The following is a 27,043-nucleotide window of genomic DNA, read 5'->3' on the forward strand; positions in this document are numbered from 1 at the left end:
GTATGGTTAGGTACACAATCCGCTCTTTCACTACGCCAATCACCGCCCAAGGATCGCCGCGTCTCCACGGGCAACCACTTGACAACACCTGCATCTAGAACTTGCTCTGGCTCTTTATCACTTTCAACTCGATAACGCGACCTTGATTTCTTTGATACGGTGCATGAGAATTCTCGGTTTCACTTCGCCACTATGTTGGCTCTTCGCGACCAGGAGAACCTGGTAAATACCCACCAGACTGCCGCCGCAGCTAAGCCTTTGAATCAAAGCAAGCAGCTAGCACCCAAGACCCCCGGCAAGCAACGAAATGATGAAAACAACCCGTTGGCATTTGGAAACCGCACCGTTAAGGGCAATGGGAATCGCCAGGAGAATGGAAAACCGGGGAACGCGTTTATGACTCCGATGGGTACGCGCCCTTTTCGCCAAAATTAGAGATTTGGTGTTTGACCGTTGGACAATTACTGACCTGTTTTGTCGCCTATAGTGAAGGATCGCGCTCCACTGGGCATGAAAACCACCAATCTTAAAGCCAACAACCTCCAGACCCCTGCGCCCTTTGGGACCACCAAGCAAGCGAAGACAAACCGCAGACAGTCGACTGGCCAAAAGATCAGAAAAGCTGCTCCCGTGATACAACAAGCCCAAACCAAAGTCCACATTGATGCTGCAGCTGATGATGTGCCGGATATTGAATACATGCCGCCGAAGCCTAGAGGTACGCTAAGTCCAACTAAAGCTGCGAGCTTAAAAGCTTATTTCTGACCAACTACAGATCTTCCGGACCTTCCAGATGACGTGACATATGACACCACATTCCCCCAATTCCGACCGAAGAATCGAGCTCTAGGTTTGGAGAGTGTTTACGGCAAGCAACAAGTTGGGAAGGATGGACTCACAGCGAAGCAGCGCAAGTTCAAGGAGGATTCAGCGGCATGCGATAGGATGGTGGATGAGATGATCATGAAACAACTGGAGGGTATTGGATTTGAGAGCTCTAGTGACGGCGAGTCTGCAAAGGCACTTCAGCCTAATGTCAACCCCTCAAAGAAACCCACCACTACACGACAAACTCGCAGTGTGTCCACGCTTCGAGCTCGTGACGCTGCCGCTGCCCTTGCCGGCCACCAGCCAACTGCTGCGCCTCGCGTGGCCCAAACCCCGAAACCACGGGTGGTATCGTTGGCCTCGTCGCTGGTTATGCCCAAGAGGCACGCCAGGGTCCCATCTAACCCCTCTTCCATGCGCAATACTGCTGCTTCTGTCAACTCTCGGACGACCGTTGGCTATTCCAAGGGACGCAGTGTGTCATCCACCCTGCGCGAGAAACATACCCAAACGCAGAGGGCGAGCTCTCAGGTCCTATCTCCCGAAACTTATATGCAGCTGTATGGACCCCCTCCGCTGGACTCAGAAATGTGGACTCGTTGCAAAGCTGCTGGATGCTTTGACACCCCGGATGAGACCCAGGAACCGGAAGAACCACTACCTACTTTTGACGAAGACGATGAGGCACAGAACTTCCAGCTCACATTGTAGGGGTACATTGCGAAAGATACTCAAAAGGGGATTACATTGAATTTTACTTAAGTATGGTTATTTGGCATATCGGCAGGCAGTTGAGGGTTTGGCGGTAAGCCGAAGGATCCCGGCGTTAGGGAATATTAGTGTTAATGTACTTGTAACTGGATAGCTTGTAGCCTGAAGGTCAATTGCGGATCGTACTGTTTCAGGCGTTCTCCACTTCTCATGATGATCTTTTGCCAAGCCACATACAGGCGAGGGCACACATGCGTATTTCCCTCGGAGGACCACGTAGGCAGTACCAGATTCTAGGGATGTGGAATCCTAGGTGTTAACGGATTGTTAATGGGGGTGTGTTTGATACAGAGAGCTTCACAATAACGTGCATAAGACAACATCCACTATTTATCTAAACCCTGTATAATAATAGTGCGTACGTCAGTGAGTAAAATATAATCCAATGGACAAGGGAGAAGTAAACTCGGTGTACCTAGCGGGTACCAGTTTCTCAGCTAGGCCGTCCATGGAACTTCCAGGTACCAATCACGTCCTTCCCGGTACCTTGGTCTAGCCCACACCGCCCCGGAATTGCCCATATCCTCTTATTTACTCTGGCCTCTCCTTTTCCTTTTCCATTCCACTCACCTTCGCCATGACGACCATTCATCCGGACTCCCCCGAGGAGTTCGAATACATCCAGACTCCGGCTGCCCCCGAGCAGACTAAGCCGGCCTTCGACTGTGGTGTTCCGACTACTCTTGTAAGAGCTATTCCGCGGGTGTTTTGATGATCCCAGGACTTAATTTGTTTCTTTTGTTATTCAGTACCCGACTATTAAGAATGCCCCTGTCCCTGCCGACTCGCCTGGCAGCGACAGCTTCTCCAATGGCTTGATGATCGCTCTGGAGATCATCGTGCCCTTCTGGCTGGCTCGCCAGGTTGGTGGAGGTTTCTATACCACCATCTTCTTTGCTCTGTTTACCTCCGTCCCCGTCCTGGTGGCCTTCTGGGCTATCTCTTCTTCTGTTTCTCCTCGCAAGACCGAGAAGGCCAAGTACTGTGGCCGTCCCGTCGAGCACTACCTTCAGTTCCACAGCGAGCACGACCGTGCTACCTACCGCGGCAAGAGCAAGATCCCCATGGAGGTTTTCTACGAAAAGTACTTCAATGGTGAGGTTGACTTCAAGGGTGATGCTCTGGAGTGTCTCGAGTACCGTCACGACTGGGCCAACTTCAAGTTCACCACTGGTCTTTTCAAGCACTTCTTGTTTGGTTTCATCCCCGAGATGCTGATGCACACTCGTTCTCAGGGTAAGCAGATCTTCATTCAGCCCTGTTGGCACTTCTAATGCTATTTACAGACGAGGAGCAGGTCCGTGATCACTACGACCGAGGTGACGACTTCTACGCTTGGTTCCTTGGCCCACGCATGATCTACACCTCCGGTGTTATCAGTGATATCAACAAGGAGGAGACCCTCGAGGAGCTCCAGGACAACAAGTTGGCCATTGTTTGCGAGAAGATTGGTGTTAAGCCCGGTGACAAGATCCTCGATCTTGGCTGTGGCTGGGGAACCCTTGCTAAGTACGCCTCGGCCCACTATGGTGCTCACGTTACCGGTATTACCCTTGGCCGCAACCAAACCGCCTGGGGTAACAACGGTCTTCGCAAGGCTGGTATCGAGGAGACTCAGAGTCGCATTTTGTGCAGTGATTACCGCGATGCCCCCCGTGTTGAGGGTGGATACCAACACATCACTTGTCTTGAGATGGCCGAGCACGTCGGTGTTCGCCACCTCTCTTCTTTCTTGTCTCAGGTCTACGACATGCTCGACGACAACGGTACTTTCTTCCTGCAGATCGCTGGTCTCCGCAAGTCCTGGCAATATGAGGACCTGATCTGGGGTCTTTTCATGAACAAATACATTTTCCCCGGTGCTGACGCCAGTACTCCTCTCGGTTTCGTTGTGGACCGCCTCGAGGGCGCTGGCTTTGAGGTCAAGGCTGTTGACACCATCGGTGTGCACTACTCTGCTACCCTCTGGCGCTGGTACCGGAACTGGATGGGCAACCGCGACAAGGTCGAGGCCAAGTACGGAAAGCGCTGGTTCCGCGTAAGTTTCTTTCACTGAGCTTTTGGTCTTTCGGGGCTCTTACTAACCACAACTTTAGATCTGGGAGTACTTCCTTGCCTCCTCCACCATCACTTCCCGCCAGGGTGGTGCCACCTGCTGGCAGCTCACCCTTGTTAAGAACATCAATTCCACCCACCGTATCGAGGGTATCCCCACTCAGTATGGCCTTGCTGGAGCTCGCCAGAGCGCCATCGACCGTGCTGGCACCCTTCCTAAGGCCCACATCGTCAAGAAGGACCTTTGAGGGATTGATGTACAATCCTAGCCCTCATCTGCTTATCCGGGGGATCATCTCAGCCCCCCTCGGAATAGTATGATGCAAAGGCGTGGCAATATGGATTTTGTTCCACTGTGAACATATTCAAATGTTTAACAAAGCATGTATGACATGAGTGACATGACATGAGGTGAGGTGAAGTGAAGCTGAATTGAATGAGATTGTGGAAGAAAAAAAAAGGCAGGAGATGACAGCGGAAGAGAAGCATGGATAGGTCAGAGGCCTATTTGGCTGGTCCGCCTGGATATTTATTCCGGTATCTATCTGTGGTTGTGTTTCTATTTCTTATGTCTCACCTCGTCTAGGGGGGATATTTGCACGAAGTCAACGAGTCTGTCTTTGTGATGTTATTTTTTAGAAGTCAATGAACTATTTTCTTTCGACAAACACTCGTATCACTTCGCTTTAATGCAGTATGATTGTATGTAGCTTCCACTGGTCCCGTTTCATACATATCCGCTTATGGATTCGTAATATAAGGCCACGAAGCCTGAAAGCTCACAAGATAATGCAGCGGAACTCTAGGACTTCAACTTTCCACTAGCATCAAACTCTAATTGGCATCTAACAAACTCTTGATATGTGTGTAGAACCCAAATTCAAGTCTTCAATCATTAGTTTCGTCCCTCATCAAGCCCCCAAAGACTAACAAACACCAATTAGGTATCTCGACAGCTAAACGCCGAGATGAAATGAAAAAGAGATAAAGATCAAGAGTGCAATCCAATAGAATGAATGGTATATGTAAATAGGGAAACAAAAGGGTAAATGCGGAATTCCGACAAGGTTAACCATGGGTAAATAATTGATACAGTGAAGAGTAAACAGAAATCCAGAAAAAAAGAGATTGATGCTTGCCTCAGGCCCAGAGATCAAGTCCAAGGAATCTAGGAAATCATTGTGCGTGATGTTACACACATATAGCTGAATTGAGCCCTCAAAAGAAAACAATAGGCGTACACGGGCGTGTGGTGACATCTGAAGTGATTCACACACGCCGGGGAAACAAAAAAAGAGCTAAGCTCAGGCCTCATCTATCGCTGTTCTAGTATTGAATTGGTTAGGGATATCCGGAGTTTGGGAGAGCAATATATGCTCGAAGACCCAATTGTTGTGTTGGGTTGAGAGGGAGTATTTTTCTGTGTCTCGTTCTCGTTCCAAGTCGCTCGAAGTTATGATCAAAGATGAAAGACGCAGGTAAAAATTAGTCCGCGTCGAATTTGTGGTTGTATTCGCCGAGTAGGACGTCATCTGGGCCTGGGCCATGGGTATTCCGAACTAGTGCAAAAAAGTGTTAGTAAAATTGTCCCGAAAACCAGAATAGTGGTGCTTGGGTTGCACCGTTGGGATCAGAGGGAAGTGCGGGTGCACAGGGGGAAAACGTACTCCATTCAGCTTCAGTCCGGAAGAAAACCCACATCCAGCGTCGCACAACCTCGAGGAACATAAGGATCCAGACTCCGCTTTCGGTTTCTGGGATCCAGCCAAGGCCTGGGACAATGCGCCATAGCCATGAGAAACGAAGGACCAGATCCGCAATAATGACATAGTGGTACATCTTATCGGATCCAAAGTAGCGATGCCGGCGAAGTCCGTATGGGTGGCCGCCGTCGCGACGCTCCGGGGAGAAGAGGGTCATATCCCAATCCTTGACAACATCCCACCAGAAAGAGTAGGCAGAGTTGATAAAAGAGACGATAAAGCTATGGGGGTGTTAGAGAACAGTGTAGACACAACAGACAAGGAATACAATCTTACAGAAGGCGCATCATGCTAACCTCGCTATATCCACGTAGCTCCAATGGATTGTAGTTGCGCATTTTGGAGGCCATCCAAATGACAGGGAACGCAGTTGCATACTTGAGAGCGTTGGCCAAGTGCTGGTTTGCCTTTTGCGTCTCTCTCCGGGTGACTGTACGCCGTGCACGAACATATTCAGTCAAACACTGACGAAGACGAATCAAGCTGGGAAAAGCGAGGATAATCGGAACGACGATCGCACTTCCACAGGCCCGGTTGGGCTTCGAAGTGGCGGCGAGGCCATCGGTGAAGAACATGCAGAAGCTGATATACAGATCTCCGATCACGCGAGCATAACTAGTTAGGGCATCTGCCAGCAGAATGTCACCAAACTTGCCATCCTGAGACTCGGCCAGACCGCCAACACTGATCCGCTTGAGGGTAAGGAGAAATCGAATTCGGCCGGAACGGGAGGCGCGGTTGAAAGGCCAAATCAGAATAATGAGGAGGATAATAAACACAGATTGTGGGAGCCAGTCTAATCGTTCCACCAACTCAGGAGACCGGCGAGTGGCTAGCCAAAAAACGATGAACCACAGGGCAAGTGGGATGGTGAAACATGTGGCCAGACGATAGACGGCGGTGTGATGTGGACGCTGTGAGGAGGATGTGCGGGCAGGATATTTGATGAGAGCCGGAACGTCCTGGAAGTATACGAAATCTGATTAGCCTACAAGGCCTTCGGGAGTATTGCTAAGTGAGGGGCGCCACTTACAATGTTGGCCTTTGCCAGGTATTGGAGGTTGAGGCCCCATCCCCAGAAACCTAGCCCCTTGTGTTAACAACCCTAATCGGGATTCGAGACAGGAATATCACATACCAGCGACCAAGATTGCAGCTATACGTAGCGGCAATGGGAAGACCAGCCCAAAGGCATCCAATTGAGCATGTTGATCAACCGCCATATTCCATTGATCAGGGGAGGGGGAAAGGGAGAGATGGGAAAAGAAAAGACCAAATTAACAAAGAACCCCGTGGATAAACCAAAAAGAATGACTAGGGGTGAATCGACGATCTTTGAAAGTCCGGAAGTTGAGACTTTTCCTCAGTGAAGCCGATAGGGCAGTTTAATAAGCGGAGAGGAGATCCCAGTACACGCCTAGACTAGTGGAAGGCCGCTGATGGTCTGGAACTCCAATGTCGAATTGGATATAATTAGAACTAATTAAAAGCAGGAGAAGAGGAAAAACCCCAAGTGGTTTCAAATTACGTCTAAGAATAAGAACGTATAGATGGCATCATAATATAGTAAAAAAGATTTCTCTTTAAACTGCCCAGGTAACTTTGAAAAGAGAGAGGTGGGCTACGTAACACCCCTGGATTCTGCAAAAGGGGGTACCGAATGAGGTACATTCAGCCACTGCAAGCCTTCCGCTTTCATCTGCGATAAGGCCAGGTACCTCGGAAGTACCTTAAGTGGGTCCGTTTGCGGTGTATTGTAATTTGGTCATTTTCGTAATTTTAGTATTGGCATTAGTCATTTAGCTAGACGTCATGTGATCTATATCAAGTCACATGATATGATTCTATACCGAGGCATGACATCCGAGGGCCACTCCAGGGAAATTGTTATCTCCAGGTATGAAAACTGGGGAATTGACCCTGTGACTTGTCTTGTGGGATACACCAAGTTAACAAATACTATTCACGGTCATACTCAAGCTTAATATCCCGCTACCAGCACCCTACAACTCATCATGGCGGATGACGACTCCCATCTCTCTCTACCAACTCCGAACTCAGCCCTCGGCTCATCTACCTCACATTTCTACCCTTTCGCAACCTCACCAGACATCATCCGCTCGCATGAAAAGGATGCATTTCTCACAGGCAGCCTGATCCAACAATCTCAAGGCATCGTCCGCGCTCTCCGCGGTGCCCGATACGCCCACTCCCATTCCGACGCCATCAAGCACCTCACAGAGCTCCTCTACTTCACCCTAACAACCGCCATTGGAAACCGAACCTTAGGCGAAGAATACTGCGACCTTGTACAGCTAGAAGATGACACACTTCAATTACCGTCAATCGGCCGTCGCGTGGGGTACATCCTCAGCAGCATCCTAGTACCATGGACACTACAGCGTCTATTACCTGCACTGCGACAGAGAATCCGCAATAAGCTCGAACGCAACATTGCGCGCCAGGAATTACGAGCGGCGCAGCAGGCTGGCCTGCTCAACAAACCCCAATTCTCAACCACCCCGACTAAACGCCCGTTCTTTACGAAACTGCGCATCCAGCAATATATACTTGAACACTTGGATTCCATAACATCCTTGTCACCAATTTACGCGCTGAGCATTGCAACCTTCTATTTCACCGGCTCGTACTACCATCTCTCCAAGCGGTTTTGGCGCTTGCGTTACGTTTTCACAAAGAAGATCGAAGACAATGAGCAGCGCATCGGATATGAGGTGTTGGGTGTGTTACTTGTTCTTCAGATTGCTGTGCAGGGATTCCTACACGCGCGGAAACTGAGCGCGAGCATGAATGAAGATGAGAGCCAGTCTGCAGATGCTGGTCGGTCTTCATCGCAGGGTGGAGCTGTCCTCGCTTCGATTCAGAACCCATCTACTATCCCTCTTCTTCCTGGGTCTGTGCCTCTGTATGATCTTGAGGAGGACCCTGGTGCTATCGCATGGATCCCTGAGGGTCAGCAGCGGAAGTGCACCTTGTGTTTGGAGACGTTCAAGGATCCTAGTGTTACTACCTGTGGACATGTCTTTTGCTGGATTTGTGTTCGGGATTGGGTTGGTGAAAAGCCTGAGTGCCCGCTCTGCCGACAGGAGGTTTTACTGTCTAAGGTGTTGCCTCTAAGAGGGTAATTATGTGGTTAAGGTAACAAGTTCTAGGCTGATGCTTTAGTAATCTTCGTGGATATTGCCGAAGACATTGAACAGCCGATAATTGTTTATACACTTATTTTTGGTTAAATATACCCCCTTCTATCTTATTCGAGCATGAATCTTCGCATGGAACAGCTGGTCAATATGCATTTCCTGGTATAATGTAGAAATAGAATGCAAATGTAAATCAAATCAAGATGCACGCTGTTTAAATACAGCACCGAAAAAAAAGAAGAAAAGCAAAAGACCTCTCGTGCCTGAAAGTGTACAAATAAATGCTCTGAAATCGTTGCAAATCAAAAAGAGTGGGGTATGTAGGGGACAATCAAACGTAAGTACATGTATGCATCCATATCTACATGGTCATGTCAATGGGTCTTCGTCGCTGTTGACTGCTTGTCCAAGTGGAAGAACAATGGGCTGGTTGAGTTCAGCATATGCGGGACGAGGCGGCACTGGGTTCATGGCTTGTCTTTTCGCCTCCATGGCATGGAATAAACGAACACAAGCATACGGATCGGTAGCAGCATCTAGAGAAGAAAAGACAGTGTTAGAATTTTAGGAAAGAGATTGCGCAGGTCTTTAAGTACTCACATTGGACTTGACGGTAACTCAGAGGCCGAGTCCAATCACCGCAGCGGACATCATCACTTTTCTCGAGGGGGAGACCGAAATGTTCGTTTATTTGCTCGCTGAGATTAACGCCCCTCTTGTTTACCAATTTGGGGTTGTCTTTGCCGTACTTGATCAACTTGTACAAATGGCTGAGCTCGAAGGTGGCTCTGGCATCGATGCCGAGATACTTGCGCAGCCGGGTGCAGTCTGCCTTGATTGCAACACCCACTTTGATGACATCGGGAGATTCAATGAGGCGTTTCAATGAAGGAGAGACTAAGTCATCCAGAGAACGCGCAGGCTTAAAGAGCGCAACTTGGAAGAGGGCGATACGCTCCTCGTTTGCGATTTGGATCACCGAGACATTGCTCTGAATGCTGTCCCAGCTGGATGCTTGAGCCTTCCATTCCATATCGAATCCAATGACCTTGCTCCCGAGGAAGTGTTGCACGGCATCTTCGGTACTTTGAAGGGTCCGGCAATAATGGACAATAAGTTTGCGGCCTTCGGGGCTTTGGTGCGAACTATGGCTCCAGAACTGGGGGGTTGTAAGATTGCTGGCATTAAATCTAATATCCGATGGTGGGGATGGTTCAACTGCGGAATCGGTTTCTTCAATAAATCCGGACTCATCTGCGGTCGTGGTAGCTGGGACAGAAGACAGAGCATCTTCAACTGGCCGTTCGGGCAGTGAATCATCGCTGACACTCCCGGCTTGCCGAAGTTTCGTTTGGTAGGCTGTATTTGTGCTATACTTTCTCCCATGATTTGGTTCTGGTTTAGAGAATGGTTTCCTCGGTAGCATAGATGCCGGTCGCAGTCCGTCGTGTGTCCGTGTACCTAGGCTCCCATTACTGGTTTCTCTTGGGATTGGTGGACGGAGGCCCTCAACATGTGACTCTGTGCTGATGCTCACCTCTTTGGTCTTCGAGGGTATGGGTGGCGGTTTGGAAAGAACCTGGCTCCCTCCTTGATTTGTCTGGCTAGCAGGCGCATTGACGAGGGACGGGTTGGGCTCGGGCACTTTGTAACTCATATATTTTCTCTTCCGGGGTTTGGGTGATGGCTTGTAGCTAACCGGCCTGTCCTCCTGATTGTCCTGGCCGATAGGTGCGTCAACTGGGAGTGGTTTGGTTACAAGCTTGCCCTCTGTTGTGTGGTCCTCCGGTTTTGGTGTTGACGGATTATTCTTCCTCGGCCCCCTCCTTCTTCTCCATTTCAAGGCAGGTCTAGAGGGTTTCACATCCTGAGCAGGCACCAGATTATCCTGACTGGCAGGCGGAGACTCGGGATTGCTCGACAGTTGCCATTTAGTATATCGCCAAAAACGACTTTGAGGGGATCTGATCAAAGCAGCCTTGACCTTACGGGGTCCGGATCCCTCTCGTCCCTTCCTACGCCTGGGCTTGTGCTCTGAAGAACCCAATTCTAAAAACTTGGGGTTAGCGAAAGCACTCCCAATCGTGCGGTGAATCTTGCTGTGGACGAAATCCCACGCCTTTCGTGACATCCGGGCGGCGATTAAGAAACTATGCGCTTCCGTAGTGAGCTCGCCCATGCGATCGGCCCATTGCTTGAAGCGGTCGATATCCTGGCTCACTGGATCGAGGACTTCAAACTTTCCAGCAAGATAAGCAGGTTCTCCCATTGAGTGTAGCAAGGTTTCTGATTGAAGACGCAGCCAGTTTATATGAATGTAATTAGCGGTCATTTTTCGAAGCTCGCCGCGATGTTCCTGGAATTTTACGGACCAGTCGGCCACTTTCCAAACGTGGTGCTGCAGAGCCTCCCGAGGGACCCAGCTCCATAAATCTCCACAATCGCCTCTGAGGCTGTGGTGAAGGTACCAAACTTCATTTTGAAGCCGCCATGTGATAACATTGGTCATGTGTAGTGGCGCTATTACGTCCAACTGTCGCCAGTAGATATGTAGCTCGGAGCTGCGTGCCGGTTTTGGCGTCCAAAGATGCCTGTATTGGAGACGGATCTTGTTGGATATCAGGCGCGCACTGTTGTGTAAGTGCTGACCTGCCGGTGACTTCTTTGACGCGCCTAGTCCAAGCGCAAGTACGATACCCGAGTCAGTAGCTCTAGAAGAACGTGCTGACGAAACTGCCGCCGTGAAATCATGCAAATTCCATAGTTCACTTTTTCGAAGTGAATGGAAAGCCATTTGCTTTCTGAGCCAGACTGCACGGTAGGAATGCGCAGATAAACTTAATTCGGCACCACAGCGCTGAAGGATTTCTCCGTACTGCATAAACACCTGTTTATTGGCCAAAGAAAGGTCCGTGTGCCGTTGAAGATCCAAGCAAAGGTCCCTGATGGCGAAAATCCTTACGTTATTGGATTTCTGTCGCAACTCGACATAGGTCTTATCAATCAGCTCGCTTTCATGAAGAACTTGTTTAATTCGGCTTCTTGCGGATTTCCGGGGTATCAGATAATCATCCCTGATAGTGTCACTCCATTCACGGATTGCTAGCTCAGAAATGTTGACCAAAGGTTCCAAGAGTGTCATCAGAGTCGTATGGAAAGACTTCCTCCAACCACGGATGGTCCGGGCGGATATCTGCACCTCATCCCGCAATCCTGGAGTCCTAGCAAATGCAATGCAACAGAAATCATGATCAATCATTCGACCGGTATTCTCTGCTTTTGTGACAGCAGCCTGTACCGGGCGCAGTATAGACGACGAAAGATCCATAAGTTCAGCGATATATTTTTGAGTGATCTTCTCTGCATCTGTGACAGCAGCCTGTATTCGGCCCAGTATGGAAGATGAAAGACCAGTCACTTCGGCGATATACCCTTGGGTGATTTTCTCTGCCTGTAGAACTGAATCCGTTGCGTTTGAGACCATAGTTACAAACTGCGCCTTGATAAAGTTTGACCGGCTTTCCCATTCAGCCGCATATTTTTGAGTTGTCTTAGCGGATTCAGCAAGAAGTTCATCAACGTGTTTGTACTTCAATTGGATAAAACTGTCAACAAGTCCGTGGTATGAAGGTAGCGAATTGACCTGCTTTTCAATGCGCAGACGTTCAGAAACTCGATTTTTCCCCTCTACTCTCGATCGAATCAAGCTGCGTAAGTCTCGATGTTGGACAGAGCGCACAAAAGTCGGCCGGCCTGGAAGTCGTTGCACGGGGGTTGGCTCTGGGACTTCATCGTCGTCATCCCATATGCCTTCTTTATGAGTAGTGTTGGAGAAGTTCCGCTTTGATTGAGTGGGCATAAGAGGTGGGCGGGAAGAGCTTGTATTTGGCAAGGACACATAGCGGAGCTTTGAGACAGATCGTTCGCAAGTATAGTGACCACTGTAGTTGAGTTAGAAAAACAGCCATTAGAGCTGAATAAAACATATTGTGCTTACCGCTGCCGCTCAACAAGTCCCCATCGCAGCGACCCATTGGATATTGCTCTGTCGGAGAAACCGCTATGTTTTGCAATCGAAGATTGGGTCCTCCGACTTGCTAAAAGGTTCGGCCGCATTGGCATAATGTGTGACAATCATAGTGGACCAGACTAGAACCCCACGAAGCAATCGAAGACGACCGATTCGATGGATAACAAATAGTGTCTCAGTATATGTGCAATCAACAAAATTGAAAGCAGTAAATTAAGGATCAGGATAGCTCCCCCATGTTGCGGAGAACTAAGTTGAAAGTTGCCTCTAAACCTTATTTGGCTTAGTCGCTCGGGCCGGATCATCAGGGATGCCGAGCGACAAACGATCACGTCCTTTTCTATATCGCACTGGCTCACGCGGATTGTTTAATCACCTTTGTTTTCCAAATAAGACACCACCGAAGAAAACATTGCTTAAGCTCCCATATTTTCCATCTTCTGAAATCATGGCTTCTCAGCTACTTCCCCTTGGTGCGTGCCTAATGACCCAAGAAAACCATGACCCCACTAACTCATTTGATAGAGCTCATTGATAAGTGTGTTGGCTCCCGAATTTGGGTAGTTATGAAGGGCGACAAAGGTCAGCTCAAATTCAGTTGATACTGGACCCGAATCAGTGTGCTAATTCTTATGAAGAGTTCTCCGGAACCTTGCTCGGATTCGATGACTACGTCAGTGAGTATCCCTGTATAAGAAGTGCGACGATCTCACCAGGCACTAACTTCAATTTAGACATGGTCATGGAAGATGTGACAGAGTTGTACGTGTTAGATTTCTGATTTTCCCAGCTTTGACTACTCTTTTTCTTTCTGTGGCTGTATTCAGTTGCCTTGGCTCCTTCACACCACTGAGCAGTGTTCATTGATATCCATCTGAATCTGCGGATTGTTTATCGAAGTTCACGACAAGTAACCGTTGTGATTGCTCCCTATACTGACTTCCTCTCAGCGACTACACCGGTGCGCAAATCAAGCTCCCCAAGCTCTTGCTGAATGGAAACAACATCTGCATGGTAAGTTGAATTCATCTTGGGTCCATCCGGGTGTTTTATTAACTCTTCAACCAGTTGATCCCCGGTGGTGAAGGCCCCGTGGCAAGCTCATGAGCTTGAGATACCTAATTCTTGCCGTGATGAAATTAAAACTTGTGTATTAATGATACCGAACGCAACGAAATAGAGCAAAATCGTTGAATGAATGAACCTCCATGCCAAGCGTGCTTTTGTTCTTTCCGCCTTTATTCTGAGCCCCGTTGCACGTAGCCCAGCATTGGGGTAAGAGGGAGAAGAAGCTGTTGTCAACACACAAGAGAATGTGTCCTTAACCTCAGGATCTTCGTCGCAGCGATAGTCAACTACCTACAATCCAGGGGCATCTTCCGCAGCACGGTCCGCCTACAGGGGCAAGCTGCAGCCTCCAATGATATCTGAGACAAGACATGCAGGGATAATCGACACAGCCTACCAAAGGACTCGGACCACTAGTCCAAGATAAGCTCTCCAACCACAGGTCATCTCTACCTGAATTCAGCTTATCAACGGCTAATTCCGGTCGCCGCCCGCTATTTACAGTTTATTGCCGGGTATTAACAAGATCTGGGGCAATCCCATACGAGCAGGAGGCCAATGCTGATCGGGCAATTCTTCATGATATCATGATATACTAACGAAGTGGACTCCAAATCGCCTCCAACTACCCCGCATTTGGCGTGTTAAATTGCTAACCAGTCGAGTGCTGTTAAGTGGAGATTAATCATGTTGAACCTTCGCGGATACGTAGAAAGTAGATTTCCTCACTTCTTGGCTATCTCTTTCCGTTTTAGTGCTTAGGCTTTGCCGCTTTTTGCTCACTGAGCTTTGGCCTGATGTGGCGCTGATGAATACCGCGACGAGGGATCTGGGCTAGAAGGGGTCAACCTTAGCAAAGTATCACATGCAGTCGGCGTTCCGACAGGATCAAATGCACCGACCGCACTGGAATTTTGAACTAGGAGCAAAAATTATTGAGATTCCAGGGTTCATAGGTGGACACACTAAATATCCACGTTGCCTGACACCTTTTTACGAATTAGCACAAAATGTAAGAAATTGACCTCTTCCATTCTATTTGCCTCCTATCCAGAAAGCCAGTCGGCTATCTAGGTAGCTACGCCTGTTGAAGCTGCTTGATATTTCATGTTCAATTTCAAATACCTCCAACCGGGGTGGCACGTATTGGAATAAAATCACTTTGCGCAGGAATATATTTACTATGTAGCTTCAGGCTACCAGATCTTGGGAAGTTTATCTTCATTTGTGACCAGTTATTTAACGACGCAATATCTCGGCATAGAGCTTTAAATTTGAAAGTAAAAGATGTCTTAGCTGTGGATTATATGTATGACTCCAGTATATGTCAACGAGAAGTAGGACTAGAACTTCTTCTCGTACTTCAATTTTTTGAGATCATCAACGTCGTCAACCCGGACGCGCGAGCTGCGGACTTCGGGATTTTCCAAGATCATTTCGTAGACATTTCCAAAGTCTGATGCCTTCGTAACGCCATGTTGCACCGCGTCTGTATCCACCTCAACGCGGAAGCTAAGGTAGATTTCGTTAAAACGGACGTTCGTCGACTCGTTCTCACGGGCGGCGGCCTTGGTGAAGGGGAATAAGGCGCCTTGTGTCATGGCCGGCACTGCGTGGGTCGCCACATCGCCCTGGGATCCGGTACAAATGGTCCATGTGCTGATAGGGTTCTTCTTTTCGAGCAGATATCTAATGGTATCCCGATAGGCGACTGCAAGGTTTGTTAGAAATGCATGAGGTTATTAAGGTAGCAAGGACGTACAGAAATTGGCTTCAAAGGAACTGTTAAAGTTCCTCCGTAGCTGCTCGGTAGTGATCTCCGGGAGGGGAGTGGCAGTGTACTCGCCGCCAACTAAAAAGTATCAGTAGTGAATGTTGGCTGGGGAATTGTGAACCAACCACTGGAGAACACATGCTGGAAAGCCGGGAGCTTGCCGGCTTGGACTTGATCAACGACACCCTTCACTCCCGAGTCCGAGAGAACATTGGCTTCGACGAAAGTGATCCCCTCTGATGACCCAATGTGCTTCACGAGTTTATCTGCTGAGCTTTGATTGCGGACAACGGCCAAGACATTGCGCTTGGAGCGCAAGGCAGCGGTGACGGCTGAGACACCGATATTTCCAGTGGCTCCGATGACTAGAACGGTCTCCATAATTGCTAAGAGTTATATGGTAGGAAATGCGAAAATGGTAGGTTCGTCCACGGGTTTTGTATTACTCCTATGCTTCCAATGTCCCCATATCCTTAAAAGAAACCCTCTGAGATGACCAATTCATCTATATGATGTCGCGAGTCGGCGTTTGGAACACGCGAAAGGTGACACATTCACGGATGTGATCGGTCTTTGCGCCCTCCCGGCTTACTAAATACATGCTTGCAGCCCTGGAGGTTACGTCGGATGAGACAAAACAGCTTCAGCGAGTGATAAATTCTACCGTCCAAGGCCAGTAGGGTCAGAGAAGAAAAAAGGAAAGACAATTGGAAATGCGTTTTGCTTCCAACCCACCGACCTACATGCCCTGAGTAATCAAGCACACTCAGGGAGCGCTCAGTGGGTCTAGGATTTTCTGAGTCGGACTCTGAGTGCCCTCATAAAAGCGGCGGCAGCCAAGATAGGAAATGCCTACCCGGGAGAGGAAAAACACTACGTAGAGATACCTAGGTAGCCAATTAGGGTGTGATCATCTGCTGTACACTATTATAGGTATATTGCCACCGTACTCCGTACAAGTAACTAGATCTAGACATAAACCGGTCTAGTACTAGCGGCATGTAGGAATCTGGGGAGCTACAGCTCACATGAATTACAAGGGTCTTCCAGGAACCAAAAGCAGAATACGCCCAAAAACGTTGAAAAAGTGATGGTGTCACAGGAAAAGGGGTTTCCACCAGATGGACCATGGATATTCGATTATTCACATTTTACCCCAAGAATTCCCTCAAAGTGTCTTTGTGCCGCCTTTTTCCCCAGATTCCAATGAGTGGAAACTGTTACCTAACAGAATGTTCACCCCCACATTTTATATGCACCTAATATCAACTTCGAATTTATGTGTTTAGTTCAAGTTGGATTCAAACCCTCATAGGGATTTTAGAGGTTCGAGGAGAATGGCAATACATTTTAATGCGGAGCTCTCGGGTTTCGGAAATTATGGAAGATGCCGAAAAAGAGTAGAACGGAGTAAAATCGTTGGACGGAGTACATCCTGATGCCGGACCATTATGTGGCAAAAGACCGTATTGCGTTTGGTCCGGGCTTATGTTCATTTACGGGGATTTTCATCGGCTTGAGTAACCTCAAAACGAAACGTTAGCCCGGAGGACTCCGGATTTTGCGGGGTACTGTTGATCCTTGGGAACCCAACAAATAACCTTACAAACATCCCCTGGGTTCCAAGGTTGTGTGTTCATTTAACTTTGTGCGACAGATTTCGTAAATTTCTGGAATTTTACTTAGTAGGCAGCAATGTTGTATTCCATTTCGTATTTCGTCCGTTCCACGTAAGGAAGTACCATTCGGGCGCAGCCGCTCACTTAAATTGAAAAGGACAAATCGGCCTTGGCTCCAGTCCAGTCACCGGAACACAAATGCCAACCCAACCCGATGTTACCGTGGCTATCTGTTGCGGGAGCGTGGCCAGTAAAATTAGCTACTGCGCGCCATCAACTGGGGAAGGCTTGAGTGGCTGATAGTCAAGCATAAATACTACTCAGCTCAAGGCCGAGAACCTTGCGCCTTTTTTTTTTGGCCCCTATTATCTTTGTACCAAAGTAAAGAGGAAGCAATCCCCTATCTAAGAAACTGGTGATGCATTTGACCCTCAATGTGGACAGTCAAGATAAGACTGGTGGAGCTGGTTTCTCCTCCATTCCGATTTAGTAGAGCTTCTAAGTCACGCGATTACGAACACCTTGAGATCTGAGCACTTTGAGATCTCAACGTTCGCCAAATGTGATTAGTCTTTTTTTGCTTCCAAGATTTCATGGATGTCCGAATTCAGCTACTGGTCCATGAAAGTCTATTCGCGGACCCCCCAGGATGCGAGGGTATAATCTTCGACCTACCAGAGCTTCTCACTCGACGTGTTCTCCAGGTTGCCCAGCGAAAAAAAAAATACGAGTGTCTTAGTTGACGCGACGACGGTAGGCCAATCATTACAATCTCTAATAAACACCACATGATAGTGTCGAGTCCCCAACACACCCTCCCAGCTTCCTGCGCTTCTCCCGTGCTTCCATGCATATCACAGGTAGACCGCCACGAGCCACTCAAGTAAGCGCCCTCGCCCCGAAAACACGAAATCCAGGATTTCGTGGCGCCATCCCTTATCCCCCGGGGACCACTAGAGCTCATGTCAGCCGATAGCAGCAAAGCCGACCGAGGCGAGGCAATCTTTTTTGTTCTGGTTTTCTCAGGCCAAGAGAATATACCTACCGAGGTGATCAAGGAAAGTCAATTGTGAAAGGCCAGCCTCAGTGGGGCTATTTTCTCTCGCCATATGGCATTGCACGCATATATCACTGGGGCCCATAGCGCATGCCACAGGAACGGGGTCCGTCGGGAAGCCTTCCCATAGGCAAGGGATGAAATCGAAAAAGGATTCCTTCAGTCCCAACGGTCCGTACGGAGTACAGAGTACATTAATCTATTAGCCTCCTTCAAAAGGTTAATTTTTATTCAAAGTTAAGAATATAAAGATAAGGTATTCTGGAACTTGAGAGATATTAGGGGGGAAAGAGTTCGCCTGTAAGAGAGGAAATATGAGCTCCTTATCTTCCGAGTGTGATCTGATTGGGTAATGATCGACTTATCGTCCACGGGTAGGAGTGCGGAGAGACCGACAGATGGGGTTTAGTGGATCTGGGGATTTGCCGTCTTTGGGCTCCAGAAGCTTGGCTTTTCCCCCAAGTCCACCTTGGCAAAGAAATATCATGATATATTCCAAGGTTAGATAGAGTCGTTTACTGTCAGCATGACTGTGTAATACGAGTTGAGGGAAGGCGTATACATATTAAGTATATGGGGGCGAGATCATCCCATTTCTATCAAGGCTAAATCACGCGAGAGATAAAGTAATGTCCAGGGGGTTCCACTTGGGCATATCCCTGTTCAATTAGCCCTTGGTTTTACCTTTCTAGTCCCAAAACAATAAGATAAGTCGGGTGAAACATGAGATTCCACGTTTCTTATCTTCCGCTCTACATGCTAGTCAAGACCGTTTGCAGCTCTTGGTTTATGTACTATAGTCTTGAGCATCATTTTTTAGCACTAAAGACTAAATTATCGAATTAAATAATTTTATTTTATTTTATTTTCTTTCTTAAAAAAAAAAAGAGAGATAATTTGCTTTGGACTTGGGGGCGTTACCCAGTGCCAAGGTCATCAGAAGATTGGAGTCTGAAATACTCCTAGTGCGAAATCCTAGTTGGTCTAAGCGCATGAAAGCAGATAGATTTGCGTTCTTTTGATTTAATTTAATTTTGATTATATTGAACGTAAAATAATTTATGTCGCTTTTATCTGAAATTAGACTGGTCGTATTTATACCCTCGTCTCCCCCTCCCAAACAGTCAACCTTGTACTTGTTTCACCTTGTTGGTTCAGACCTGTCATCTTTAGGTCAAACAGATAGATACTTCGATTCATTTTGGTTAATACTTACTTGAAGAGAAACACATTCACATACAAATTATGGAGGAGAAGAAGTTTGAGGCGACCACCGTCCAAACGGGGTCGGATGGTCCCCCAGCCTATGGCCACTCGTCTCCCACTCAGGAAAGCATGGGTCAACGGTTCATGTCTAGTTTCAAGCGAGACCCCAACCACACCGTCTCTGGCGGTGCTGGAGCTGATGGCGCTGGCTTCGATATCGAGACTGCCGCCCATAATACGGCTAACTCCCCGCTGCAGCGCCGCTTGAAGGGTCGTCATCTGCAGATGATTGCTATTGGTGGTTCTATTGGTATGTTCTAATTCTTCTCTCAGATTGAAGTCGCGCTAATTCCATTTTCTATGTAGGTACTGGTCTTTTCGTCGGTTCTGGAAGTGTTTTGGCCGTCGGAGGTCCAGCCTCGGTATTGATCGCCTATATTTTGATTGGAGCCATGCTTTACTGTACCGTTCACGCCTTGGGTGAAATGGCTGTTCTCTTCCCCGTTGCCGGTTCTTTCGCCACTTATTCGACTCGTTTCGTGGATCCTGCTTGGGGATTTGCTATGGGTTGGAACTACGCTCTTCAGTGGCTCATTGTCCTGCCCTTGGAAATCGTCGCTGCTTCCATCACAGTCGATTATTGGAATCCAGGTGTTTCAAACGCCGCTTGGGTAACCATCTTCTGGGTTTTGATTGTCTCGATCAATTTGTTCGGCGTGCGAGGATATGGTGAAGCGGAATTTGTCTTCTCGCTCATCAAGGTCATTGCCGTTATTGGTTTCATGTAAGTTATGTTACTGTTGAAACTTGGACATCTCACTGACATGTCTATTAGCATCCTTGGAATCGTCCTCAACTGCGGCGGTGGCCCCCAAGGTGGATACATCGGCGCCAAGTACTGGTACAACCCAGGTGCATTCAACAACGGCTTCAAGGGTCTCTGCAGTGTATTCGTTAATGCCGCGTTTGCCTTTGCTGGAACCGAACTTGTCGGTCTTGCCGCCGCTGAAACCGATAACCCCCGCAAGTCCCTTCCGACTGCCGTTAAGCAGGTCTTCTGGCGTATTGCTCTCTTCTATGTGGTTTCCCTTACCATCGTCGGCCTCCTGGTGCCATATACCGAACCCAGACTTCTCAGCGGTTCCTCCTCCGCCGATATTAAGGCCTCTCCTTTCGTCATTGCCATCGAGAACGCAGGAATCAAAGTTCTGCCTTCGATCATGAACGTCGTCATCATGATTGCAGTCCTGTCTGTCGGTAACTCCTCCGTCTATGGATCCTCGCGTACTCTTGCTGCCCTTGCCGAGGCGGGCCAGGCCCCCAAGATCTTCGCATACATCGACCGCAAGGGTCGTCCCCTCCCCGCCCTTCTGTTTGCATCTGTCTTGGGTCTGCTTTCCTACCTCGCTGCCTCGCCCGTGCAGAGTGAAGCCTTCTCCTGGATGATGGCCATCTCGGGTCTGTCCTCTATTTTCACCTGGGGTTCCGTGTGTGGTGCTCACATCCTCTTCCGTCGCGCGTGGAAGCTACAGGGCCACAGCCTGGATGAGCTTGCATTCCGTTCCCAGCCTGGCATCATTGGCTCGTGGATTGGTCTCATTTTCAATTGTCTCGTGCTGATTGCTCAGTTCTGGGTTGGTTTCGCCCCCATTGGTTACGCAGACATGAACTCCCGGGAGATTTGCGAGAAATTCTTCTCTGTCTACTTGGCCGCCCCCGTGGTTCTAATTTGCTATATCGGTTATAAGATCAAGTACAAGACCAGATTTGTTGCCTCCGCCGATGTGGACTTGGTCACCGGTCGTCGCGACCTTGATATTCAGCATTTGGTTGAGCAGGAGCTCGCCGAACAGAGGAACTGGCCTAAGTGGAAGAAGGTTTACAAGTTCTTCTGTTAAGATGTTTTATCTTTTCTTTTATTGACATCTCCCTCTATGTACTACATCTTGATTTTTCCTCCATGAAAGCTTTTTTAAAGATAATCATGATACCATAATTTTTCTATGAATATCACATGAAACGTTCATACATTTATGCATAAACTCCAGCGTAGATGTGAAGATCTTCTCAAGCCTTGGCATATCTGTGGGGGGAAGGAAGTCATGATCAACGACTTAGGGGGTAGGGTGCCACAATATATTGTACTCTCCATATTCTGTAACACATTTTGATTAAAATGTACCATCTCGGCCAAGGATCACAGCCACATACAACATCATACAACATTGAATGTTAATACAATTGTAAACAAAACAGACACATCAAGGTCAACATCCCCCCCCTTTTTTTTCTTCAAGTGAAAAAAACACCAAATTTAAACATTTGCAGCCAATTACCATCTCAGTGTAATTTTCAGCCCCAAAAATAGCCCAAGTGGATTCAAAGACAGTGGGGACATGAGCCACGCTGTAAGCCAAAAGGACTCTTCTTAGGCGGTAACCATGGGATTGGTCTCAGATATACACAAATCCCCGTAATATTACGAGCCACATGACGCCCTATCTGGAAATCCAACTCAATCTTCATCTTCTCCATCTTCATCTCCATCTTTTCCATTTCTGTCTTTTGTTTTTTTGTTGACTTGCATCGCAATTCGCTTGGGCCTTCACTCTTTTTAGCTTCAAATTCCTCCGCGATTCCCGGCGCTTAGCACCCTGCGCACTCTCTTCTCTCGCATTCCAAAGTGATCTTCCCTTCGTCATTGGTATCTCGGTCTATGCGCAGTTTCATCTAGCGTCAAGACTGGATATTGAGTTATAAGCCAAGCCAGCTGGTCTGACCTCGTTGTCCTTGGTCATATCACAAACCCAGCGCCACAGTGGTCGCCCAACCTCAATTTGCTCCGATTGACTCCCAGTTTCGCGCATTCTCCACCCTTTTACGATTCCCGTTTCCCCCCGAACATACGAACTCACCGGTGTCAACTGCCGGATCGCTCTCCCTTTTTACGCCGATCATAACGTGTCTCCGCTTGACGCCCGATTCAGCCTTTTAGCCGCCATAATGCCCGGTTTTTCGGACTCTTTCTGGACCCCCGACTATGCTTCGGGTCTGGGGGTGCTATACGGGAAGTTGCAACAGGGAGTTGTGGAGAACAAGCAGATCCTGGCCATTGCGTCCATGCGTGCAGAAGCAGAAGAGCAGTATGGACTCCGCATGGGAGACATCGCTCCGAGCGTGGATAGAATGACGGCAATGGGATTCGGCAAGGACGATGGTGCCAGTGTTAGAAAGGTTGGTTCCAGACGCATGGAATGGACCGGAGTGCAAGAAGACTGACGTCAAGGAAACCTCGCTACAGGCATACGAAGGAGTGCGCACCGAGATGATCGAGGCCTCCAAGAACCACCAGAAGATCGCCAACAATATTCGTGAATTAGTTGTATCGCCCTTCCGGCGTTGGGCTGAGCAGCATGAAATGCGTGTTCAGTATTCGCATGACCACCTCCAGTCCCGCATCAAGGAACATACCAAGCAGGCGGAGTTGGTAAGGAAGTTGCGCAGTACTTACTTCAACAAGTGTCGTGTCGTCGAGGACCTGGAAGAGGAAAACAAGCTTGCTTTTCAAGACCCCGAGTCGAGCCCCAAGATCAAAGCCACCCCGAAGATCGTTCTCCCCGTCGACGAAGAGCCTGATGAAGACCCCATCGAGTTGGGTGAGCGTGTTTTCCCGCCTGACCACCTCAAAAAGCTCCTTACCCATATGCTTGATAACATCAAGCTTGGCGAGGCGAAGGTTCCCATTATCGGCACCTATTTGAATGTATCCACCGGCGCGGATATAGCGCAATATATCCAAACCTACATGGAGGCCGACAATCTCGCTCAAGTGGAGATAATTGGTCAGGATATGGTAGACAACGGTCTTCTTCGCTTGGTTGGAAATATGGGCAATGTCTTTGCCAATAGCTCCAAGATGAACTATCAGTGGCGTCCTAAGGTTTTCCAAATCACCGGTATCCCAGAAAAGAAGAAGCCTCTCATGCGTGTCACCTCAGTGGCATCAAGTGATGATGGTAACGGCAGCGACTCGCCCATCGCATCTGTCTCCGAGATTCTGTCTGGCTGGAATCCACTCAACAACCCTTACCCCAACGAGACACCCTCGGAGAAGCTCCGGAGGGAGGCCTTGGAAGCTGACGAACGGTACAAGGTTGCCGTTCGCAAGCTTGACCAGATCCGCTGTCGGCTGGAGGAAGAGGTTATCGGGCAGCTCAAATATATGGAGCAGTGCGAGCTGGATCGCCTCAAGGCCATTAAAGCCGTGGTTCTTGACTTCTCGGGCGCGATCAGCAATGTCATTCCCAACCTGCAGAGCACAGTGGACCATATGATGCTATATCAGGAAACAATTCAGCCCCTTGGTGACTTGAGATATCTGCTGGAGAACTACCGCACTGGTGGATTCGCACCTAAGATCCAAGCATACGAGAACTACTATGGTTCCGTTGAAGGTACAACCATTGCCAGCACCCATAGATGAAACGTTGCTAATTAGTTTCACAGAACAAAACTTTGGTGTCGACCTTGAAGCTAGAGCCCGTGCTGACCGCAAACGTGTTCCCATCCTGGTGACCACCATTCTGACCTACCTGGATAACCGTAAGAGACCCATGGAAATGTTCGGATTCACCTGTATGAATCAACGCTGACAAATCTTACAGGCTACCCTGAACTTGAAGGCGACGAAGCACGGCGAATGATCTGGCTGACAGAAGTTGATCTAAGCATCACACACAAGCTTCGTCAAGTTTTGAACAACAGCAAGGCCGATTATGCCGAGGCGTTGCCTCAGTTCGAAATCCCAGTTATTGCAAGCGTTCTACGATTGTACCTTCTTGAATTGCCAGGTTTGTCGCTCTCTCGGTGGCTTGATATAGGGTTATGCTAATCCTCTGGTAGACTCATTGGTTTCCTCGCAAGTTTACGAAATCGTGAAAACTATTTATTCCACCACTGCTCATGAGACCACGGAAGAAGGACGGATCAAGGTGCTGCAGAGCACCCTTGGACAACTCCGTCTTGTCAATATCGCTACGCTTGATGCCATTATGACTCACTTCACGCGCTTGATTGATTTGACCTCGGCCAACGAAGAATACATCACTTCGTTGGCACAGGCCTTTTCCCCTTGCATTCTTCGCCCTCGCATAGAGAGCAGCCTGACGATGAACGAGCGCCACAGTTACCGCCTGATCCGCGACCTGTTTGCTCACAAGGACACCATCTTTGGCGAACTGAAACGCCAATCGAGTGCGCTTGGGATTACCAGTTCCGGCTCCAACCGTCCACGCGCTATCAGCACGGATGAAAGCAACCGTCGTGCGGCGATGGAGGCCCGTCAACGAGCCATTGTCAACCGCAGCCGGGCCACCAGTCCCGCCAATCGCCAACGGCATCGACGCGACCGCTCGAGTGGTGCTTCAGAGATAGGCCGGTTCCCGATCAACGTCAGCAGCCCTTCAGACCGCAGGTCCACCCGTGGTACTAGTCTCGATGTACCGGCCAGCAAGGCTCCCCAGTCTGGATCTGAGGATGTTCCTACCGTGAACACCGAAGTTGCTGAACCTGTTACCAACGGCACGTATACCGAGTCTCCTGCCTCGGCTGCTGCCAGCAGCAGCGCCCACTCTAGCTCCCCCAGCCCCCCTCCTGTTCTTCCTGAAACAGCCTCCGATGGCTCTCCAACCCCTACTCCTACTCCAGCTACAGTGTCTACGGAGTTTGAGAAGCGCAGTTCTATGTCCCGCTCGTCTGGCGCTCGATACAGCCGCAAGCCAGGTCTTGGTAGCGTGTCTAGCTTCCCCACTGGCTCAGCTGTCGGGGCAAGTGGCACAGACAGCAACCGAAGCAGCATTGCTGAAAGTGAACCCAACAGAGTCACTCTGGAGGACAAGCCTATGGATGACTAGCTTTGAGTATTGATGGATGCAGAGCAGACCTTGTATAGATCGAACTGGGAGGAGTGTATTGGCGTGCTAGGGGAAACATGCATCGCATCACGTCCTACGTCCTACTCACATTTCCTTGCTCCCTGATGGCGAAGACAACCTGGCGAGTCGCGATTTGGAAGTTCACCTTTACTTTTTATCTTTTTGTTTCTCCTTTTGACCTTGAACTTTTACTGTATGCCTCTTAGGCATGCATGCATACATACCCTGTCCCTTCTGCCGTGTTACTGCAGAAGGGGTTGTTCACATCCCTTTTACCTTGCTTCTGTTCCTGCTGTTTTCCTCTTATGTTTCTTGATGCATTCCCTTTGTTGCCCTCGTGGTATTATCCACTTGGTGTATGTATACTCCTGACCCTTTCTGCATATGAATTTCTTTCTGTCCTATATATATTACTCTCTGTAGTTCTGTAGAATTTATGTGGAACCCAGCTAAAACCAGTTTGAACCTTTTTATCTGAAATTACAGTCTCCACTAAGTCGGTGGTTTTTATCCCGAATCCAGACAAGTCAAGCCATTCACTCCTTGACATTCGCCCCCAAAATATTTCAATCTATGAATATCTCCAGAACCCAATATTTTGTACCAACCCCGCCCCATCTTACAATCCCCATAAACTAAACCCCACATTCGAAACAAAATCAAATATCAACAAAACCAACAAAATCATGACGCAAATCCCAATCGTCGACTCTCACATCCACCTCTTTCCAGAAACACACCTAAAAACCCTAGCCTGGCACAACACCAACAACCCCCTCGGCAAGCAACACAGCGTAAACGAATACCGCCACGCAACAAACTCAACCCCTCTCCATGGCTTCATATTCCTCGAAACAGACCGCCTCTCCTCAACAAACCCCTCCCCACCAAACCACGGCTGGCAACACGCCCTAGACGAAGTCTCTTTCCTAACACGCATAGCCCGCGGCACACCAATCCCAGACGAAGGCCACGTCCCAAGCGACAAGGACCTCTGTCTGGGCATTGTGCCGTGGGCGCCTGTGCCCGGCGGACCGGACGCGCTGAGCGCGTATATGCAGCAGGTGCGTGAGCGGACGGGTGATGTTTGGGGGAAGGTTCGGGGTGTTCGGTATCTAGTTCAGGATAAGGAAGCTGGGACGATGACTGGGGATGGGTTTGTTGATGGGTTGAGGTGGTTGGGGAGGGAGGGGTTGGTTTTCGATCTTGGGGTTGATGCTAGGTCTGGAGGGTTGGGACAGTTGAGGGAGGCGGTTGAGATGATGGGGTTGGTTTATGCGGAGGGGGAGGGGGTTACGATTGTTATTAGTATGTTTCTCCTTTTTTTGTGGTTGGGTTGGGTTGGGCGGCTGCTGACTTGTATAGATCATTTGTGCAAGCCGAATCTTCGGTTGGAGGTTGAGGATGTTCGGTCTCATTCTGAGTTTCTTGAGTGGAAGGATCTTGTGAGTGAGATGGCGAAGAAGAGGACTTATATGAAGCTTTCTGGGGGGTTCTCGGAGCTTTTACCGCTGGAGGAGGAGGAGGTGGATTTTGGGGCTATTGTTGATCGTGTGCAGCCGTGGACTGATGTTGTTTTTGATGCTTTCGGCGCGGAGCGTGTTATGTTTGGATCGGATTGGCCGGTTTGCAATATTGGGGGTGGTGGGAATGATGTTGCTTGGGGTAGATGGAGACGTGTGGTGGAGGAGATTTTGGAACGGAGGGGACTGTCTGAAGAACAGAAGATGGGTGTATGGGGATCTGTTGCTTTGCGTGCTTATGGTATAGAGATCTAG

General features: G+C 48.8%; 10 protein-coding genes across 10 annotated transcripts; 7 read left to right on the top strand and 3 right to left on the bottom strand.

Annotated features, from left to right (window-relative positions):
- Nucleotides 1–192: 192 nt before the first annotated feature.
- Nucleotides 193–1,539, top strand: PGRI_015120 (uncharacterized protein; the record flags this gene model as incomplete). The annotated part of the gene is made up of 3 exons (XM_040789225.1): nt 193–409; nt 488–718; nt 776–1,539. 3 exons carry the CDS (start codon nt 193–195, stop codon nt 1,537–1,539), a joined length of 1,212 nt encoding a protein of 403 aa, XP_040646178.1.
- A 637-nt stretch (nt 1,540–2,176) lies between these two features.
- Nucleotides 2,177–3,902, top strand: PGRI_015130 (putative cyclopropane-fatty-acyl-phospholipid synthase; the record flags this gene model as incomplete). The annotated part of the gene is made up of 4 exons (XM_040789226.1): nt 2,177–2,284; nt 2,349–2,835; nt 2,886–3,637; nt 3,696–3,902. The coding sequence occupies 4 exons, from the start codon at nt 2,177–2,179 to the stop codon at nt 3,900–3,902; spliced, it is 1,554 nt and encodes a 517-aa protein (XP_040646179.1).
- Nucleotides 3,903–5,139: 1,237 nt separating this feature from the next.
- On the bottom strand, nt 5,140–6,640 carry PGRI_015140 (EXS domain-containing protein; the record flags this gene model as incomplete). Its single annotated transcript, XM_040789227.1, has 5 exons — nt 5,140–5,213; nt 5,322–5,638; nt 5,694–6,379; nt 6,451–6,500; nt 6,556–6,640. 5 exons carry the CDS (start codon nt 6,638–6,640, stop codon nt 5,140–5,142), a joined length of 1,212 nt encoding a protein of 403 aa, XP_040646180.1.
- Nucleotides 6,641–7,432: 792 nt separating this feature from the next.
- Nucleotides 7,433–8,563, top strand: pex10 (ubiquitin-protein ligase peroxin 10; the record flags this gene model as incomplete). The annotated part of the gene is made up of 1 exon (XM_040789228.1): nt 7,433–8,563. The coding sequence occupies one exon, from the start codon at nt 7,433–7,435 to the stop codon at nt 8,561–8,563; it is 1,131 nt and encodes a 376-aa protein (XP_040646181.1).
- Nucleotides 8,564–8,947: 384 nt separating this feature from the next.
- On the bottom strand, nt 8,948–12,694 carry PGRI_015160 (3'-5' exonuclease; the record flags this gene model as incomplete). The annotated part of the gene is made up of 3 exons (XM_040789229.1): nt 8,948–9,114; nt 9,179–12,519; nt 12,576–12,694. The coding sequence occupies 3 exons, from the start codon at nt 12,692–12,694 to the stop codon at nt 8,948–8,950; spliced, it is 3,627 nt and encodes a 1,208-aa protein (XP_040646182.1).
- A 362-nt stretch (nt 12,695–13,056) lies between these two features.
- PGRI_015170 (RNA-binding protein LSM5) lies at nt 13,057–13,715 on the top strand (the record flags this gene model as incomplete). Its single annotated transcript, XM_040789230.1, has 6 exons — nt 13,057–13,081; nt 13,134–13,190; nt 13,247–13,285; nt 13,343–13,370; nt 13,559–13,622; nt 13,677–13,715. The coding sequence occupies 6 exons, from the start codon at nt 13,057–13,059 to the stop codon at nt 13,713–13,715; spliced, it is 252 nt and encodes an 83-aa protein (XP_040646183.1).
- A 1,304-nt stretch (nt 13,716–15,019) lies between these two features.
- Nucleotides 15,020–15,831, bottom strand: PGRI_015180 (uncharacterized protein; the record flags this gene model as incomplete). The annotated part of the gene is made up of 3 exons (XM_040789231.1): nt 15,020–15,387; nt 15,439–15,528; nt 15,576–15,831. The coding sequence occupies 3 exons, from the start codon at nt 15,829–15,831 to the stop codon at nt 15,020–15,022; spliced, it is 714 nt and encodes a 237-aa protein (XP_040646184.1).
- Nucleotides 15,832–19,371: 3,540 nt separating this feature from the next.
- Nucleotides 19,372–21,230, top strand: PGRI_015190 (amino acid permease GAP1; the record flags this gene model as incomplete). The annotated part of the gene is made up of 3 exons (XM_040789232.1): nt 19,372–19,642; nt 19,699–20,116; nt 20,168–21,230. The coding sequence occupies 3 exons, from the start codon at nt 19,372–19,374 to the stop codon at nt 21,228–21,230; spliced, it is 1,752 nt and encodes a 583-aa protein (XP_040646185.1).
- Nucleotides 21,231–22,335: 1,105 nt separating this feature from the next.
- PGRI_015200 (GTPase-activating protein RGD2) lies at nt 22,336–25,244 on the top strand (the record flags this gene model as incomplete). The annotated part of the gene is made up of 5 exons (XM_040789233.1): nt 22,336–22,566; nt 22,634–23,786; nt 23,839–23,934; nt 23,997–24,182; nt 24,235–25,244. The coding sequence occupies 5 exons, from the start codon at nt 22,336–22,338 to the stop codon at nt 25,242–25,244; spliced, it is 2,676 nt and encodes an 891-aa protein (XP_040646186.1).
- A 707-nt stretch (nt 25,245–25,951) lies between these two features.
- PGRI_015210 (uncharacterized protein) lies at nt 25,952–27,043 on the top strand (the record flags this gene model as incomplete). Its single annotated transcript, XM_040789234.1, has 2 exons — nt 25,952–26,573; nt 26,631–27,043. 2 exons carry the CDS (start codon nt 25,952–25,954, stop codon nt 27,041–27,043), a joined length of 1,035 nt encoding a protein of 344 aa, XP_040646187.1.

Source organism: Penicillium griseofulvum (genome assembly GCF_001561935.1).
Source record: "Penicillium griseofulvum strain PG3 chromosome Unknown contig_80, whole genome shotgun sequence".
Classification (NCBI taxonomy): Eukaryota; Fungi; Ascomycota; class Eurotiomycetes; order Eurotiales; family Aspergillaceae; genus Penicillium; species Penicillium griseofulvum.